Genomic DNA, 19,713 nt, shown 5'->3' with positions numbered 1-19,713 from the left:
GCATCATCCATGACTTCTAGGAATAACATGCTGCAATTCATATCATGTATGATGCAATACCAGCTTCAGATTGCATCATTCACTGTTTTGCCTAAAAAGCAAGTACTGTCCAAACCCAGTCATAGATTTATTCATAGATCCAGTCAAAGATGTATTTTAGTCATTTCTGGTTTAAATTGAGATCCCTTCCCTTCATAACTCACGTATCCTCCGCCATTCCCAAGTCAAGGGTCGTATATACTGACCCAATAGCATATCTTGAAAACTAGAGCCAATCAACAATTTTAAGCATCATTTTCGTTCTCAGTGACCCAGAATTAGTAAAGTTGGACTACATTTATTCCAGAAGCATTTTGGCTATAGAGCAGTGTTATTTGCAAGGCTATATTAATTAAATCAGATTAATTTGAATATATAACAGTAGGGCCCTGTATGGATACAAAATTTGTATCCGCATCCGATCCGTGATCCACAAATATGGTCCATGAATATCTGCAGATTTGCAGGACTCTGTATATCAGCAGGCCCAGAGAGGGCTACCTACTGAATATTACAATGCACAAAAAACCATGGGGCCCTAGTTTTAGCTAATATATATCAAAGGGCACTATAATATGAAGGACTTTCTCCTTCCTTTGATGGAGGTTGTAATAATTTATTACCAAAGAGGGGAAAATCTGAATCTTAAGTCATCTTAAGCTTTAAGCCAATATTTCTTGTTATCTACTGTATGAAAATACCAGTGAAATTTTCTGCCTCTGAGTAGAACAAATGATAACTTCAGCTGTGCACAAAGATCAAATAAGATTTATTGAGGGGAAGCAAGCTGCTAGCAAACTGAGAATGCTCATTAATGTTCTCCCTTAATACATTTCAGAGGAAATGTATCTTCAGATCTTGAAAAGGTGTTTGGGGTGAGCAACAGGTGGTGCAGTAATATAGGCTCCTAAGTCACTTAAGCCTAAATTTTCAAAAGTGTAGAGTGATTTTGGGTACCTCAATTATTGTAGCCCAAGTTGATACACCTTAATGAGGCCTGATTTCCAGAAAGTGTGAGCACCTGTCCTCTGAAAATTAGGATCATTTAACATGTCTTAAATTGGGCATACAAAACTGAGGCACACAAAATCACTAGCCCCTTTTGAAATTTTAGGTCTTAAACCAGGGATCAGCAACCTTTGGCCGTTGGACCGCCAGGGTACATTGATGGATGATACTGTTGCCTGCTTCTTATTTACAATGTCACCTGAAAGTGAGAACAGATTTTTGCATGGCACTTTTGTAGCTGGCGGTGCAAGGTATTTACGTGCGAGATATGCTAAACATTCATATGCCCCTTCATGCTTCGGCCACAATTCCAAAGGACATGCATCCATGCTGATGATGCTCATTAAAAAAATAATGTGTTAGTTAAATTTGTGACTGAATTCCTTGAGGGAGAATTGTATGTCTCCTTGTTCCATTTTACTGACATTCTGCCATATATTTCATGTTATTACAGTCTTGGATCATCATCCCAGCACATGTTTGTTTTAAGAACATTTTCACGGCAGATTTGACAAAAAGCTAAGAAGGTACCAATGTGAGATTTCTAAAAATAGCTACAGCACTTGATCCAAGTGTTAAGAATCTGAAGTGCCGTCCAAAAACTGAGAGGGACAAGGTGTGGATCATGCTTTCAGAGGTCTTCAAAGAGCAACACTCAGATGCAGAAACTACAGAACCCAAACTACCAAAAAAGAAATCATCCTTCTTCTGGTGGCATCCGACTCAGATGGTGAAAATGAACATGCATCAGTCTGCTCTGCTTTGGATTGTTATCGAGCAGAACCTGTCATCAGCACAGACACATATGAATCTTTAGCGCATCTGGCATGTAAATATCTTGCAACGCCAGCTACAACTGGCATGCAAATATCTGTTCTCACTTTCAGGTGACATTGTAAACAAGAAGCGGGCAGCATTATCTCCAGCAAATTGTAACCAAACTTGTTTGTCTGAATGATTGGCTGAAGTAGGACTGAGTGCTCCTCACTGTTGAAAATCCCACCCCATATGTGCATTGTGTTCTTAGCTCCCATTAATAGATTCCAAAATGGTGTTACTTGTCTCAGCTAAATTGGAGACTAGCGTAATTACAGCAAGGATTTGCTCTGGCACCTGCTACTGTCTGTGTGGAGAGTCCTTGGCTGGGCAGATTTAGAGTGTTGGAATAACTTGTGAATGCATCAGACCTTTTTGCCCTTAAAATATTTGCTTTTTTGCAACCTTCATGACAGCCTCCATTGCACTTTTCACCTATTCTGAATGTATCAGAGTGCGGGCAGGTCAAGTTCCCTTATTTCCTTATATCTTGAACTGACATTGCTCATGTACATTTTGATATTTATATATTGCAGGTGGGGAGGTTGGGGAATTTTAGATCACAGATAATTACTGAACAGTCACTTATAAACCATATGCAATGGATTTTTAATTGGTTGGAACTATAATCAAATTGAATATATAATGTATTAAAATCTACCAAGCAATTGCAGAAGAATCATCATAAAGTTACACTCCTCTAGAATGGTTACAGCAGGTGTGCATGGAATCTATACATTCCTGGTGTATTTGGGGTAAATATCAGCAATGAAAATGAAAGATAAAAATCTCCTGTTTTTTCTTTTTACCTGAGTGATCATCTTTTTTCCTCACTTGTACCAAGAGCAAGAATGTGGGCAGCGAACTATCTTTATGTTAAAGATAGGCATTAGCTATTGGCTGCAGACTTGAGATGCTTATATGGAGAACAGCAGATTGTTGTGTCCCAAAGGAGTCTAGAAACTGTAATTTTTCATGTGGCTTGCTGGATTAATAACCAAATTTAAAGTTTCTAGGTTATAATAATAGTCCAGAGTGGTCAGAAACTCCATACGCTCTTGGTGTAGATTATTAAATATTAAAGGACATAGGAAGAGAAATAAAAAAGAGGTAGAAAAGCAAATATGAGAAAAGAAATTCCAGTGTAATAAGATCAGTCACCTGTTAGGCAGCAAACATCAGTGTGTAAAAAAAGCTGAATTTATAAAGTGTGACAAAGTTCCTCCTCTACCTTGGTGGGTCCTGCACTTATTGGCAGATTTGCTCACCTCAGTGATCTCCCCCACAGTCTGGATCTACTCCTCCTGTGCCTGATCAGGAGTTGGGAGGTTTGGGGGGAACCCGGGCCCGCCCTCTACTCCGGGTTCCAGCCCAGGGCCCTATGGATTTGCAGCTGTCTGTAGTGCCTCGTGTGACAGCTACACCTCTCTGGGCTACTTCCCCAAGGCCTCCTCCAAACACCTCCTTTATCCTCACCACAGGACCTTCCTCCTGGTGTCTGATAACGTTTGTACTCCTTAGTCCTCCAGCAGCACACCCTCTCCGTCTCAGCTCCTTGTGTATCTTGCTCCCAGCTCCTCACGCGCACTTCCTCTCCTCTGGCTCCTCCCCATCTGACTGGAGAGAGCTCCTTTTAAAACCCAGGTGCCCTGATTAGCCTGCCTTGATTGGCTGCAGGTGTTCTAATCAGCCTGTCTGCCTTAATTGGTTCTAGCAAGTTCCTGACTACTCTAGTTCAGACCCTGCTCTGGTCACTCAGGGAACAGAAAACTACTCACTCAGTGACCAGTATATTTGCCCTCTACCAGACTCCTACACCCCACTGGCCTGGGTCTGTCACAAAAGTCAATAATCAGGTATCAAAGGTTGAAAAATTCAAACATTCAAAAGATCAAAAAGAATATCATTTTCCAGTATGTTGTCTTCAAAGTCCAAAAAATGTACCATTGTAAAGCTGTTTTAATAAAATCACTTTCAAAGGGACGGTGTTTCAGGTCAGAACTTTAAGTGGAATACAGCAATCCTACTGAAGGGAGTAATTCAAATTGATAACATTGAATAGAGTTTATATACTGTAGTCTCCTTTTCCAGGGGCAAAATGATTTAGCTACATGGAGAGTGCAATGCCATATGACTTAATGTCATAACCACAGGATCAACAAAATATAGTACTCCTGAACTATCCTGTTACATGTAACTACACCTCTACCTCGATATAACGCCCTCCTCGGGAGCAAAAAAATCTTACTGTGTTATAGGTGAAACCATGTTACATCGAACTTTCTTTGATCCGCCGGAGCATGCAGCGCCCCTCCCCCCCCACTGCCGGAGCCGCTGCTTTACTGCATTATATCCGAATTCGTGTTATATCAGCTCGAGTTATATCAGAGGAGAGGTGTATTATAATGATCACACTGAATGCTGCAGATACATACCAAAACAGCCCCAGAGGACTCGCAATTTAAGGGTGGGATTTTCAAAGTGTTCAGCATTGGCCAAACCCTTCCTATTGGCAATCATTGGTAAAATACAATCTGACTTCAGTGGGAACTGATTTAGGCCAATACTGAATCATTTTGAAAACACTACCTAAAACATTAGATACCCTGCAACAAGTGTGGGTGAGAAATACTGTAGTAGTAAAGATGAAGGACTGGGAAATACAAAAGCAAAATATTTTTTTCAATGGAAAATTGGGTTTTTGACTAAAACTTTTTCTCAGTGTCCGGTTTCCTCCAAAATGTTCAGGTTTTGCCATAAAGTTTTTGCCTATTGATGTTTATTGAGCTCTAAGGAAGGACATATTAAAGAAAAGTCCTCTTTCTGCAAGTCATTCCAGAAGAGAACGCGGGTGGTCAGAGAATTGCTCTTAAATCAGCACCTTCTGAAGCAAATCATGAGGCCTGTTTCAGCACCAGGGACCTCCACAGGTCATCAGGTTGCCAGAGGGCATCTAAGCCAGCAAGGCTGTTGTTCAGACAGATTCAGATTCCTTTCCCAGGAAGAAGAGAGACAGTTCTAGGAAAAAGATCTCATAAAACTGATGAAGACCATTCCAGAGCTAGGAGAGATTCTTCCTCCCTTTTGAAGAGGAGTGCAGACCAGCATTGTGATTTCATCCAGTTTGTGAGATAGAGCAGAACTGTCTATGCATTCCTCAGTACCATAATGAGAGCAGGTGGACTCCAAACCATTGGCTCCAGTACAGTCTTCAGGGCATCTGTTGAGTTCAGTACTGACGATGATGTCAGCACTGACTGTTTCCATACCAGAGGTGGATCAGGCTGCATCAGAATTGCTTTGTCTGTCTGTTTCTGGCTCGCCATTAATTCAGGACCATTCCACTGTAGTGACTACTATGGCATCCTCAGGACCATCTGGAGTTGTTGCAGACCTGCCGTTATTGCTGGCACTGTTTTCTGCACCTTTCCAATTCAGGGTGCGAAGTTGAGATCGCCCACCTTTTTGGTACTGAAGTGCAGGTATTATCTTCGGTGCCAATGACTAGTCCATGAGCACTGCATCTATGGGACTGGTACTGGCTCCAGCTTAGTATCAATGTCAGCTCTGGTACTGAGCATGAATGCAAGGCTCCTATCAGTACTTAATGCACCAACTGCTTTACCTTTGTCAGCACCAGTGCACCTGCATTCTGGACTTTGGATGAGACTAGACATTTATTTGCCCTTCCACTGTCTGTGGACTATTTGGAAGGTTCCAAGGGGTCATGCTCAGAGACATCTTCCTCCTCTCCCTTGCCTTCTTAGTATCACTCTCAAAAGTTGTTGAGACCTCCCAGGAATCACCATTGGTACTGATATCAGCACCGCTCCCATAGCAAGAATGGGATCCTTGTCCCAGTTCCTCCTCACCACCAATGCCACAGCTATACCCACAGTGGCCTCCTTGGAACCGCTGGGATATTCCACAGTTGGTGAGATCTCAATCCTTGGCTCAAGCCAAAGAAAGGTCACCTATTCCCCAGTAGCCTCTCCTCCTGAACCTCCAATGCTGCAGTCACATACAAAGGTTGCTCCTACTGAACTAGTTCATCCTGAACCATTATTACAGGTGCATAAGTGCTGGAACTAGGGGTGCTGCTGCACCCCCTGGCTTGAAGTGGTTTCCATCATATACAGGGTTCACAGATTGGTCCAATGGCTCTCAGCCACTGTACAAATTGTTCCAGCACTCCTGTACAAGTGCCACAGGAGATTCCATTGGCTCTGCTTCTATTATTCTCTTTACCACCAGATGACTCTGCAGTGCCAGATTCTTCCTCCCTTGTACCTGAGGAATTTAAAACATATTGGACCTCCTGAGGTATGTGGCTTCCGCTTTGGGTATTCAGGCTGAGTTTGTTCAAGATACTCTCCATAAGGAAAGAGTGTCTTTCCCCATAAGTGAATGATCTTGGATCTGCAAAGACTCTAGGGAACACCCCAGCATCCTTTCATCTACAGTGACGCGTTCTGATAAGAGATACTATGTGCCTCTTTCTGGCTTTGAGTGCTTCTACACACATCTGTTATCTAACTCTAATTTGTTGTAATGGCAGCTAATGAGAGGTTAAGACAAGGGAGATATAAGTCAAAAGACAAGGACTCTAAAAGATGGATGAAGTAGAACAAATTTTTCTCACGCACCTTACAAATACGTGTTTCCAATCAGCAAATGTTTTTGTCAAAGTACAACTTTATAAATTGGGAAGTTGTGGCAAAATTTACAGATAAGTTTCCATAATCCTCCAGGTAAGGGTTTAAGGCTTTCATTGTGCAAGGCCATTGAGCAGCAATCTGTAAGTCACTACTGTCCTCTTTGGACATGGTGATTCCTTCCTCTAGAGTTATGGCCTCTGCTGTAACTCTGAAAAGGGCTTCTTTGTTGCAGAATTCTGGTATGGGTCTGGAGGCCCAACAGACAATTGATGACTTACCCTTTGACAGTCGATTTTTATTTTCAGAGAAAACTGACAAAATGTTACATTCCTTAAAGAATTCTCAAGTGACATTCATTCATTCATCTGGGGGGGGTGGTCCATTTAGTGGCAATCTTGGTGTTCTATCCTCTGATCCAAAGGAAGTCAATTTTTCTCAAACTCCATGGTTCAGTGATTTCTAAGAGGAATCATTCATATTTTTTCCACTAGTAAAAGAAGCAGTTCCTTAATACAGTGATGGCTGCCCTTCTGGGTACTTTGTTTGAGCCCCTGGCAGCTTGGCAAAACCCCCATATATCCAGTTTTGAAAAACAAAGTGTTCCTAAGACTGCATCCAAAACATCTGTCTGAAGTAGTTTCACCTGAACCAGATAAAATACTTACCTGTATTCTTTCCTAAGCCACACTCAAACACAGATGAACAGCTCCTTCATGTGTTGGATGTGAGACTGTCATTTTATTTGGAGAGAAGTAAACCATTTTGTTCATCATGTCATGTTTTTGTCTCCTATGCGGATCAGATGAAAGATTGGGTGGTCTCCTCACAGACTATTTCCAGCTGGATAATATCCTTTTTTTACAACAGTATTTGGAGTAGCTCAGGCCATACCTCACAAAGGTTAGGGACTCATTCAGCTAGGGCCCAAGTGATGTCAGTGGCATTTCTCACTATGTTTCAATATTAAACATTTGCAGGGCTGCTACCTGGTCTTCCACACATACGTTTACCAAACACTGTGCAATTATGGCTGCATCTAGATTGGATGCAAACTTTGGAAGGCAGTTCTGCAGTCATTCTTTAAGCAGAGTCTAAGCTCACCTGCTACAGCTTATGTGTCACCTGAGTGGAATATCCATCTGCAACCACTTATAGAAGAAAAGATAGTTACCAACCTATAGAGTAACTGTTGTTCTTTGAGCTGTAAGTTCAGATGTGTATTCCACAATCCATCCTCCACTGCTCTCCACTGGATCTCAAATGTTGCCATTTGGGTACTGATAAAGTTCACTGGGTTTGGTACACTAGGCACACACACAACTGAGTGGAATACACGTCTGCACCCATATCTCAAGGAACAACAGTCACCATACAGGTAAGTAACTGCCTTTATTTTAGCAACTCTGGGAGAAAACAAAAACTGATAGACAGCTAAATATTACTAATTTCTAAAACTGATTGACACAAGATGTGGATGATTAAAGATGATTATGTATTGCAGTGAGTAGTATACAAGGAAATAAATGGTTGTCAAGTCAATGCCCTACAGCCAATGTATTTAATAGATCTGAAATATATTTATAGTGCAAGTACATTACCTACTCAGGCACTCAATGTTTCCACTGCACAGGGAAAAATGATATGTAACCTCATATCAATGAGAATAATAGTTACTGAAATAGTTTGTAGTTACAGACAGGATGTGGAATGCAATGACAATGTGTATGTAGGATTTGCAGACATGAGGATGACAGTTGGAGAACAGTGTTATTTTTTGTCGTTCGGATTGAATTGGGTAAACATGGTTTTGACTGAGAGCTGGTGGGTTTTCTAAGTGAGTGGTTTGTAAGAGTCTGTAAGAATTTGAAGAATGAAGCTGCTTTCTTTGTGATTGCAGGGTTGTTTGTCCTAATATCTGTGTGAAAAGAGTCATTAAGACAGTGAGAGATTTAGCCTTCAATTTTTGATCTGGTTCATTTTTTTTCATATCTTCTGTTTTGTAAGTTAGTATAGTGTAGTTGGGATCAGTGAACTGCATTTTTTAATTTTAAATACAGTCACTGTTTGCAGACCTGGACAGGTTTCTCACACTGTGTCAAGTATCAGAGGGTAGCCGTGTTAGTCTGGATCTGTAAAAGCAGCAAAGAATCCTGTGGCACCTTATAGACTAAGACGTTTTGGAGCATGAGCTTTCGTGGGTGAATACCCACTTCCTCAGATGCATGCATCTGAGGAAGTGGGTATTCACCCACGAAAGCTCATGCTCCAAAACGTCTGTTAGTCTATAAGGTGCCACAGGATTCTTTGCTGTTTCTCACACTGTTAGTTTAGAGGGCTGTAGCAGACTGAAGATGAGTTTCAACATGAGGCTTTCAAAAGCTACATGGATGGCTGCCCGATAAGGACTTCCCTGACTTCTGCTGAATAATTGTCTGAATGAAAATACAATATCTGATACATTTTTGCTGAGTTTTGTAAGATGACCTGTAACCCTTTCCAAATGGCAACCACATTGCTATTGTATTTGTTTCATATAACCTCTTATGTAGTCAATGTGAACGTTCTCTTGGATGTTTGTAGTATCAACTGAGCATCTAAACTTAAATGATTAACTAGTATTCAGAAAGGACTTCTATCGAAACTTCAACTGTGTATAATTCAAGCTGGATTACAGTACATGTTCCTTGTACTATTTTTTTAACACAACATGAGTGAGATACTTTTCCAAGATGTAGTTAGATTATGAAGACACAAGCTGAATAGGGAATGAGGAAAGAGAAGAGAGGAGTCAAGCCAACACAAAATGAGCAAAGAACACAGATTGGTGACTGGAAAAACTCAATATTATCAGGAAGGTTGGTTGTATAGGTTCCACAAGGAGTCCTAATTTGTGTGACTGGCTTTTTCCATAGCAAGTGACCCAAGCTGACATTGACTTTGATAGCTTTATAGGGATAATATTTTTCACCAGGGTGAATTCTTCTTGAACAATTCCTTCCATGTGTTAGCCTCTAAAATCACTTTCAGTAGCAACAGGCATATTTTTCGTTTTCAACCTCTTTTTACTATGACTGATGCAAGGAAAATCACACTGTCCTTTTGTTCAGATGTTCTCTTATTAATCTCTTGACATATATATAATAGGGCAGTGATGCAATGCATGCTGTTGTTCCAAGACCTTTTGTGTCTCTTCCCCAATGTGGCATACAGCAAGTACTACATGAACTACAACAATATGAGTCCTTCCTGTTGGTGATGTGGTAATGGATTTTCTTCATCTCAATATATGAAGATCCATAATGCTATCCTTCTTTCCATCCCCTGGGAATGTACAGTGAAACCATTAAGAATGGATGTGAAAAGCAACACCTTTTCAGATAACAGACGTAGCATCTGGATTGTTACTATGAGCAAGCTGCAATGAGGTGGTACTGCCGTCAGTTATTAAAATGACCTGCTTGTATGCAAATTAAAGCTGTTTTATCTTTTTTTTTTAAAGCTTTCTTGTTGGATCTGGTGGAAAACCTAGGACTTTTTGTTAATACTTGAGCGTTTAACTAACACATTTGAAAGAAGGTGACTCATTCTGTATTTAAAAACTTGGCTCATGTGCATCGTGAGCAAGGTACCTGAATGTTGCTATGTCGTTTGGATTTTTTTGTTGTTGTTGTAACTGACAATGATCACTGTGCTGCTAGCTGGAGTCTACTTTTTTGACAATGGATGAAATGTAAAATGGCCAATTTACACTGTGCATATATTGCATACCCAGCACATATATGGTCACAAAAAGAGGAATTTCTGTGTCCAAACTTGATATCTGTATTGTCCAAACCCTGCAAAAGACTATTGCTGGTTTTCACCTTTATGTTTTTTACAAATTTTCTTGAAGCAATCGCTAGCTGCATAGCTTCTGCTATGAAGAAATCCCATCAGAATGTTGAGCTAACCCTGAAGGTGAAATATTATATTAATTTTAAAAAGACCAAGTAAACAACATGGAACTAAATTTTCCCCTATGTTACCCAGGGTAACCCCACTGAAATCAATGGTGTTTCAGAAGCATAAAAAGGAGTAGAGTTTGTCTCATTAATGCAAAGATCTTTGACACAATATTGTTCTTTCTGTGATGCTGCTGGCTGCAGAAATTATGTAAAGTTTATAAAACTTCATATCCCATTGTTGCAAAAGGAAAATTGGAAAGCACAATGTAAGTTAGTTATCTTCCCAACTCAAATTACAGTTGTGAGAAGTAGCCTTTTTCATTTTGTGTTTATAATAATGTCCTTTTATAAATGTTTACTGCTTGCTTCCCATCCCTGACAATCAGCACCAAACACAGTGAACCAAATGATGAAGAATAACTGCAAATGCACACATCCAACATTGTTCAAATGTCTAGCTTGCTATTTTATGAAACATGAAAGTATTGCCTGCGTGTAATCTTGCAGTTCCACAGTGAAAAAAGAATAGATGCCACTATTTAATGACAGGGAAAAAAATCACGAGGCTGCTTAAAGCAAATGTATCAGAAGATTCTTCTAACAACAGCTATGCACTAAACTATGCTCTGCTAACCTTATCTTGCAAACTTCAGCTGGCAGCGTTTGCGCTCTGGCAAATCCATTTGACTGGTCTGTGTAGAATTTTAATCAAACATAGCTCTCAGGCTGCATCTCAAATGGAAGAATGAAATTAGGGCATACCCTTGTATAGAGTTTATATCTATGGTTATCATACACAAAGGTAATTTTTAAATTTCATTTTGTTCTGAATCAATGACTATGCTGTGATGTTAGATAATTAGTGATTTAATCCATCCATTTCAAAAAATAAAATGGGTTCTCTATAATATGCCCAGTTCATTAAATTTTTACAGATTTTTACACTAGAAAATGGGATTGTCCATCTAAAATATCAATAATTGGGCTAGTTCACAAATACTGTTATGCATCATTACATTAGAAAAACATGGACGAATAGGCTAATAATAAATAATCACATTATTTTTGTATATTCACAGAAAATACAGCCACTGTATCTAAGTTCTTTAGGTATAATCTTAAGAGTGTATAACTCTAAAGAGAAACAGGGTACTTCCAATTCCAGCAAAAAGTTCACTGCAATAAACTTTGAAAAGATTCCACAAATGGAAGAAACCTGATGACAGTTAGAGTTGCTTATTTTTATATATATACTTACACACTATATATATTTATATAAATATAAATATTTACTAGCTACCTGTTTAATTTGCTCTCTCCTGGAGAGTATCTTTATTATCATTAAGTTAACACAATACATTGGAATAGGAAAGCCTCACAGGATGCAAATAAAATAAAGTGTGTGTCTATGTTTGTAAGGCAAATCCTTTGTATTGTTGTGTCCCAGGTGAGCAGGAACTTTTTAAAGCAAAGCATTGAGCCTTCATAGCAAGACATAAATATGAGTTGTATTGATCATATATGCACTGAAGGTAAAATTCACCTCTGTACTGATGGTCAGCACAGGACCTATGCATTACTTGCTATGTTGTGTGAATATTCATGGAGCATGGACCAGGCTCCCTAAATCAAGTGCCAAGATGCACAGGGCTCTGTGAAACCAGTAAAGGATTTTCTAGAATCAGTCTCTTTTATTGTTTTAAAGTTCAGGTCAGGTGTCTGGAGGGGACAACCAGGACCTTCCACTATTGATCACCTTATTATTTAAATAAATTGTTTTGCATTTCTGCATTTGCTATTGCAATTTTAAAATAACCTCAGAAAAGAGACACAAACTTTGTTCAAATTCAGATTGCCAAAAAAGGTTCTTTTTACTTTAGAAAGACTTGATTATGGTCATAGTAGAAAAACTTAGACTAAGAAAATTAAGGTACAGGCTTTTGAGCTTTAAATTACTCATCTGTGGAGTTCCTCTTTGAATTAAATACCATCTGCCAGCCTTCACAGGAGGATTATTCATTCTTTATAGCTTCAAAGACAGTCAAAGCAGAAACTCCTGCACAGGACAGTGTGACAGGAAGATCTGCCCATGAAGTACTGCTGCCAGAAATTCTGCCTACCCATTAAGATGCCATAGCAGTCTAAACAGGTTCAGTCAGAGCAGAACCAATGTTTACTATTTCAGATGTGATTGTTTGAGAGATATCCAGCAGAGAATATTTTTAAAAGCTGTTCTTATCTGCAGCTCTTTCAGGCTCACTCTTTGTCATTTAAATCTTTCTTTTCTGTCAGGCTTTTATAGTACATCAAGGGGTGAATCGCCACAGTATAGCCGTGAAACAAAGGGCTAAGTACAAGTCATGCAAGTGAACCTCATACTAGGCCAATGGTTTACATTGCATATGAACTATGATGATTCTATCTGACCTAGGTTTATAGACTTACTACATTCAAAATAACTATATTAAAAGTGTGGTAAGGTTGCAAAGTCAAGCACTCCAAAGCTAAGAAATGTCAGACTTTAGGTTAAAACAACAAGGAGTCCTTGTGGCACCTTAGAGACTAATAAATGTATTTGGGCATAAGCTTTCAAGGGCTAGAACCCACTTCATCAGATGCATGGAGTGGTGTCATAAACAGATAGTTGAGGGTTAATGTCTCTTTTACCTGTAAAGGGTTACAAGCAGTGAACCTGGAACACCTGACCAGAGGACCAATCAAGAGACAAGATACTTTCAAATCTCGGTGGAGGGAAACCTTTGTGTTGTGTTGTTTGTTTGTCCGTTGTTCTCTCTGGGTTCTGAGAGTGACCAGACGTACAACCAGGTTTCTCTCCAATCTCTCTGATACAGTCTCTTATATGTTTAGAATAGTAAGTACTAGGTAGATAAGGCGGTTTTAGTCTTTTGATTGTTTTCTTTGGTTGCAAATGTGTATTTTGCTGGAAGGATTTTAATTTGAATTTGTGCTGGGCGGGAGGCTTCTCTCTAGTGTCTATAAGCTGAAAGACCCTGTAACAGTTTCCAACTGATTTTACAGAGACAATTTTTACTTTTTCTTTTTTTTATTAAAAGCTTTTCTTTTTTAAAAAGACCTGATTGATTTCTTCCTTTGTTAAGGCTCAAGGGAATTGAGTCTGTACTCACCAGGGAATTGGTGGGAGAAAGGAGGGAAGGGAGGGGGAAAGGTGGAATTCCTCTGTGTTTTAGATTCATGGAGCTTGAATCTGTATTGCCTCTTGGTGAGGGGAAAAGAGGAGGGGGGAAGGTGACATTCCTTTCTGTTTTAAGATTCAAGGAGTTTGAATCACAGTGATCTCCTAGTGTACCCAGGGAGGGGAGGATCTGGGAGGGAAAAAGGAGGGAGGGGGAATGGTTTATTTCCCTTTGTTGTGAGACTCAAGGGGTTTGGGTCTTGGGGGTCCCCTGGGAAGGTTTTGGGGGGACCAGAGTGTACCAGGCACTGGAAGTCCTGGTTGGTGGCAGCCTATCAGATCTAAGCTGGTAATTAAGCTTAGAGGAATTCATGCCGGTACCCCATCTTTTGGACGCTAAGGTTCAGAGTGGGGGTCATACCATGACAAGTGGAAAATACAGTAGCAGGTATATATACATAGTACCTGAAAAGATGGGAGTTGCCTTACCAAGAGGGGGGTCAATCTAACGAGACAATTCAATTAACAGTAAAATACCAAGGGAGGAAAAATAACTTTTGTAGTGGTAATGAAGGTGGCCCATTTCAAACAGTTGACAAGAAGATGTGAGTAACTATAGGGGAAAATTAGTTTTTGTCTTTCTTCAGGCCTAATTTGATGGCGTCCAGTTTGCAAATTAATTCCAGTTCTGAAGTTTCATGTTAGAGACTGTTTTTGAAGTTTTTTTGTTGAAGAATTGCCATTTTTAAGTTGGTTATTGAGTGACCAGGGAGACTGAAGTGTTCTTCTACTGGGTTTTGAATGTTATAATTCTTGACGTGTGATTTGTGTCCATTTATTCTTTTGCGTAGAGACTGTCCAGTTTGGCCAATGTACAGGGCAGAGACTTTAGGTTGTCAGTGCAACCTCAGTCTTTAACTACAGGACCACATACTCTTCCCTCATCTACTCCCACTCCAAATAGGAATAGGTTAGGAATATCTATAGATTTGTGAGTCAAAGCCTCCATCAAATTTATCTTGCCTTGGCATTAATGATTATTCACTCCATGGAGTTGGTTTTTTTAGTTTGATTTTTTGCGCTCCCGACTACAGTTGTAATACTCTAAGTCCTGGTTAGTGTTGGGACAGTTGGGAGTTTTTAATATGATTTTTACTTTGACAGCTTCCCTTTAAATAAATACAACTGTATGCTCTATGTACCTTTGGAAGAAGAATCCCAACGTTATCACCGGGCAATAAAATTATATATGATGTGCTGCTATTGCTGGTTGGCTTGGCTGTCTGCAGAATAAAAAAGTAGCTCAACTAAAATGCATTGTTCTAAAGAATGAGAATTCTGGGTTGGCATGCCAATTTTCAGGTCACTACTACTTGCCACTGCCATGGCATCTGTCTAAAACTTGGCATTGGCTTTGAGCATTATATTCAACTTTGCTATCCAGTTGCTACACTCAGCACCCAATAAAACTCTACTTTTTCATTACTAGAAATCTTTGTATTTTGTGCTGTATTTACTGAGAGAGATAACTCTTTGTTTTTCAGAGCTTCCATATGGCTGGGAGAAAATTGATGATCCCATTTATGGCACTTATTATGTTGAGTAAGTTCCCAACTTCAATATTAATTTGCTGTTAATATTTCATAACCTGATATTAATATCCTGTGCAATGTTTGAATTGGAAAGGTGTGGGCATAATTATTTTCCCCTTTGACTTCGGATTATGCAGGAATTATCAGACTCCAATATAGTTAAAGTGACTGAACATTTTCAGTATCTTTCAAACTGGTTACTCTGTCACTTCTTGAGCCCTGATCTCATCCTGTGTATTCCAGAAATATTTGGGGGGAAGTTGAGGGGAGCATTTAAATCAAATGTGTTTTATTTTCTGTTTAACAAGTTTTAGACACATCAAACAAGGTGCAGATCCTTGCCAATCCAGGAACAGAATAAAACTTAATCATTTTTGCTTCATAACAATACTTTTCTGAGTAGTCTTACTTTGTGGTAAGTTTGAGAATCACATTATTTTATATGAGTGCAGGTTGTATCTTATGTGAAATTTTTCTGTGCTCACTCATGGCATTGTAATTTTGCACCTAAAGGCACAGGTAGAAAAGGAGAATGTAATTTTCTATTATTTTAATGGCACAATCCCTGCCTGCATTTTTCCAGGAGAACGTGGTGTGTGTACAAAATAGAGATGAGATCCTTTCTCCCTTCCATTTAGTATAGGTCTTTGTGCAATGGGGTAAAGTAGATTACTACCCAAAAGAATAGATGTAAGTTATTAGTCTACTTAACTCGAGCTTACATAAAATACCCAAGAATTAAGAGAGATGAAAACAGGGCTTGCTTCTCCTCTGCCTTTTATCTTGTGTAGCCATTGACACTTGTGCAAAGTGAGTCTAAAGTGGCAATAAAATGATATCTAATCAAAATAATAGAATTATAATCTCTCTCTGCACAGGTGTCATAGACCACCCAAGGTATAAGGCCGTGGAGAATCAATCCCAGAAACTAACAACTCGCTTTCCCTTGGTCACAGCCCACAGATAGTGAATTGAGAGCTCATCTAATTGAGGGAAAGGGCAAGCACACCAGACAAAAATCTATGAAACAAATAGCAGATCCATTTATTCTGGAGGGAAGATCTTCCAGAAGAAGGTTTTTGAAAAGAAAAACCCAAACTCAGATCCTTACACTGAGAGCCTCACTTTGTTTCCAGAGTTACTCAGTACAAATTACAGTGTTTTACAGTTTCCTTATCACATAGTTCTCTGATACCCTGTTGTCTCTTGATCCCATACCAACACTACATTTATGCTGGCTCATTTTGGAGATATACCCGCTCTCATGCTTTCCTAGTTCCAAACCGCAGTGCAGAGCCTTGTTGCCATCAGTTTGGGCAGGAGGATGGCAGGGTGCCTCTGAGATCCTTGAGAATTTAGGAGCCAAGTTTTTAAGGCTTCCCTTCCACAGCTGATAAAAGAGCCATAGCATCTGGGCTCCTTCTCCTGCTCCTCCATACCTCCCAAAACAAAAACAAAAAACCAGGAGTCCTTGGTGGGTTGGGTTGGGTTTTCTAGTGGTTAGTACAGCTAGTGCTCCCCACACTCCAGTGGGCCAGGCCTGGTCCTGGTCCTCCTTTACTCAGAGGTGTGGTGAGGAGTACTGGTGGTTTGAGTCTCTCCTGTAATGAAGGCTGTGGTAGGGGAGCCAAGGCCCACTCACTCTACCAGGCTCCAACCCAGGGCCCTAAGAGAGTCAACAATATCTGGCCACCAACGGTTCCCTCTGAGTTACCCTTCCTGGGTCACTTCCTACCACTGCTTTTCTCTCCCAGCTGTTAGTCCCAGGTAAGGTATAAAGAGAAAGGAAAGGTAACCAAACTGTCAGCCCAAACTGGGGCTCAGCATATAGCCTCACTCCCCTCAGGAAGGCTTCTCCAGCATCCTTGTCAGGAGCTTTCAGGGTAAGTCTTCTCCTTCTCCCCAGCCTTCCCCCTTCTGAGCTGCGTTGCTCTCTTTTCAACCACTTCTCCAGTTGGAGCGCGCTCTCCAGGGGTCAAGGGTGGGGATACCTGGGCCCAGTACTGTCCTTTAACCCTTTTTGGTCCAGTATGGGGTTTGTATACCCCATCACAAAAACAAAAGCCGCACTTGGGCCATTGTCCTGCTGACTTCTTTGTAAAGCAGCAGCAGCTGCCCTGGGTCTCTATGTTCCCCAACTTGTCCTCTTCCCTAAGGTGAAGGAGCCATCAGCTCTGCCCCTGACCCAACTCACTCACCCTGTCCAAATTCCTACCTACCCCAAGCAAACAGGTGAGTAGATTTTTTAAGCCCTGTATATAATGAATAATGCCAAGAAATTGCCTCTCTGTCCTTGTGCTTGGGTTTTTATAGTATTCCTGGGTAATAAATGATGGTGTTCACATATCTCTTTATAATAATCCTCTTCATATCTCCCAGATATACTTTTGTACAGCTGCTGGTAATGACTAATGATCCTCTGCACAAGTGTCTATGTACTTTAAAGGCTAACAGGTGTTGTGCAATTCCTGTGCATTAAACTGTCACTGAGGCATCTCCGTTGAGCTAACTACTGCCTAAAACATTCTGGCAGTGATAAGGCTTATGCAGTTCCATTACATAGTCAATGGAACCAAAATGGAGCATGTAGTTATCTGCATTTTAAGCCCACCCTCAGTCAGGCAGACACAGGCTCTTTGCCCCAAATGCTGCAATGCAGTTGTGTTTTTAGGCTGTTGTTGCCAAATTCACTCATCTCACAGACAAAATATAAGGGAGGGAAAGGATACATTAAAGACATACTGTACTTATTGTAATAGAAAAGCTTTAATGGGATCTCGCAGAGATCTTGAATAGTAGAACGGATGTTCATAGACCGACATTAAAAGTGCAACAGCACTAGGTTTATAAAGGCTTTTATAGTCAATATAAGGAGTTGTATTTTCATCTGCTTTCTAAGCTCAATAATTTTGTAGTGAAAATTGTTTTCCATTTTTCATTATAAAAAGTGACAGTGTTACACCTTCCTTTATTACTAGCATTTAACAGATGACTTCATTTTTAACTAGATGAAATCACATTACAATAGACTCTTTTAACTAAGTTATAAAATGCATAAATCATGAAAAGTTAGGTTATGAACCTTTGCATATTCAAATCCAATCCAACTTTATAGGAATCAGTTTAAAACTGTCAAGGAAAGAATATCCTACTTTCCACTTATTAGAACATCTGTATCTCTCTAAAATAAAGTGGGGCAGTTTGTGGGAATAAACCACTGAAGTAATCAGATTCAGTGTAACACCTTGCAGTAGTCAGCCATAAGGAGTATTTGGATTCTTAGCACCCAGTTAAGCACAAAATATTTGCAATTTTCTCTAGAGTGTGAGAGGCCAGATGCTGCTGCTTTTCTCAGTTATTGATAAGTAAAGTTCAATGGATGGATATGCTCTTAATTCACCTTACTATTGCAGATCCAAACTTATCTGCAGGGGATGAACATTTTGCACTAACTTGTGTAAATGAAACTTTCTATTGTGACTGGGTCAATTTCTGTGCAACCTTCTAACAGTGCCTGTGATTTAAAGACTAAACGCTAGCCGCCTTCCTTCCACAGCCCCACACAGAATGATTATGCTGTGCTGGCCCTTTCAGCTGTCCAGTCAAAAAAAGAGCATCTCTCCCTTTATGGTTGATTAACTACAACATGGAGCTCAATTTTCAAACATGGTCTCCTTAATAGGACAGCTAAACTAACCAGATGGATACTTATTGTAAACTGTGCATCCTGCCTCAACTGTGCAATATTTCTTTATCTTTTCTATCTGGCACTCTGTTACTGCTTATGTAAGAAAATAACATGTTCTCTCAGCAATTCTGTTTGTCTTTAAGAAAAAAAGTAGCTAAATCGTACATTTTGATGCTCATTTCAATAAAGGTGTCCATTAATACTTGTTTTAAACACAATTTCAGTATCGAGATGAAATATTTGGATGTTTTTTTAAGAAAACATAAAACAGCATTTGAGGCCACATTAGTTAAATCAGCCTTTTCCAACTCCACTTCCCAGCTGACTTCCATACTAACATCATCAACACAGGTGCAGCGCTATGACCTCATGCACAGGGTTGCATTGTCCAAAACAGGGAGCCAGGCCCAATCCTGTGGGACAAAAGCCACTGCTGTGGGATGAGTGTAGGGTGGGCTTGTTTGCCAGCCCTTCCTCACCGGGCCAGGGTGGGCTTGCTTTCCAGCCCTGGGCCTCCCCTCTGCACTGGCTTTATTGAAGTCATGGACACAAAGGAAAGCCACGATCAAACAGAGAAACCATTATATCTGTGGCTTTTTTACCACTGTGACTCATAAACTTTAAGGCCAGAAGGAACCATTGTGATCTCTAGTCTGACCTCCTACACGTTGCAGGTCACAGAACCTCATCAACCCTCTCCTGTAATAGACCCCGAACCTCTGGCTGAGTTACTGAAATCCTCAAATCATGATTTAAAGACTTCAAGGTACAGAGAATCCACCATTTACTCTAGCTTTTCCCAGCAATTGACCCA

At 40.1% G+C, this 19,713-nt stretch overlaps 1 protein-coding gene across 15 annotated transcripts in view; it reads left to right on the top strand.

Annotated features, from left to right (window-relative positions):
* MAGI2 (membrane associated guanylate kinase, WW and PDZ domain containing 2) overlaps nt 1–19,713 on the top strand; it is a 1,169,121-nt gene that overhangs the window by 907,059 nt on the left and 242,349 nt on the right. For all 15 annotated transcript variants that reach the window (XM_030558726.1, XM_030558640.1, XM_030558551.1 and 12 more), the window contains one exon: nt 15,164–15,221. In XM_030558726.1, the coding sequence (XP_030414586.1) occupies nt 15,164–15,221 (58 nt within the window). The remainder of the gene's footprint in view (nt 1–15,163; nt 15,222–19,713) is intronic.

This window comes from Gopherus evgoodei, chromosome 1 (assembly GCF_007399415.2).
Source record: "Gopherus evgoodei ecotype Sinaloan lineage chromosome 1, rGopEvg1_v1.p, whole genome shotgun sequence".
NCBI lineage: Eukaryota > Metazoa > Chordata > Testudines > Testudinidae > Gopherus > Gopherus evgoodei.
Note: the sequence above shows the minus strand (reverse complement) of the source record. Positions and strands in the feature narration are given on the sequence as shown.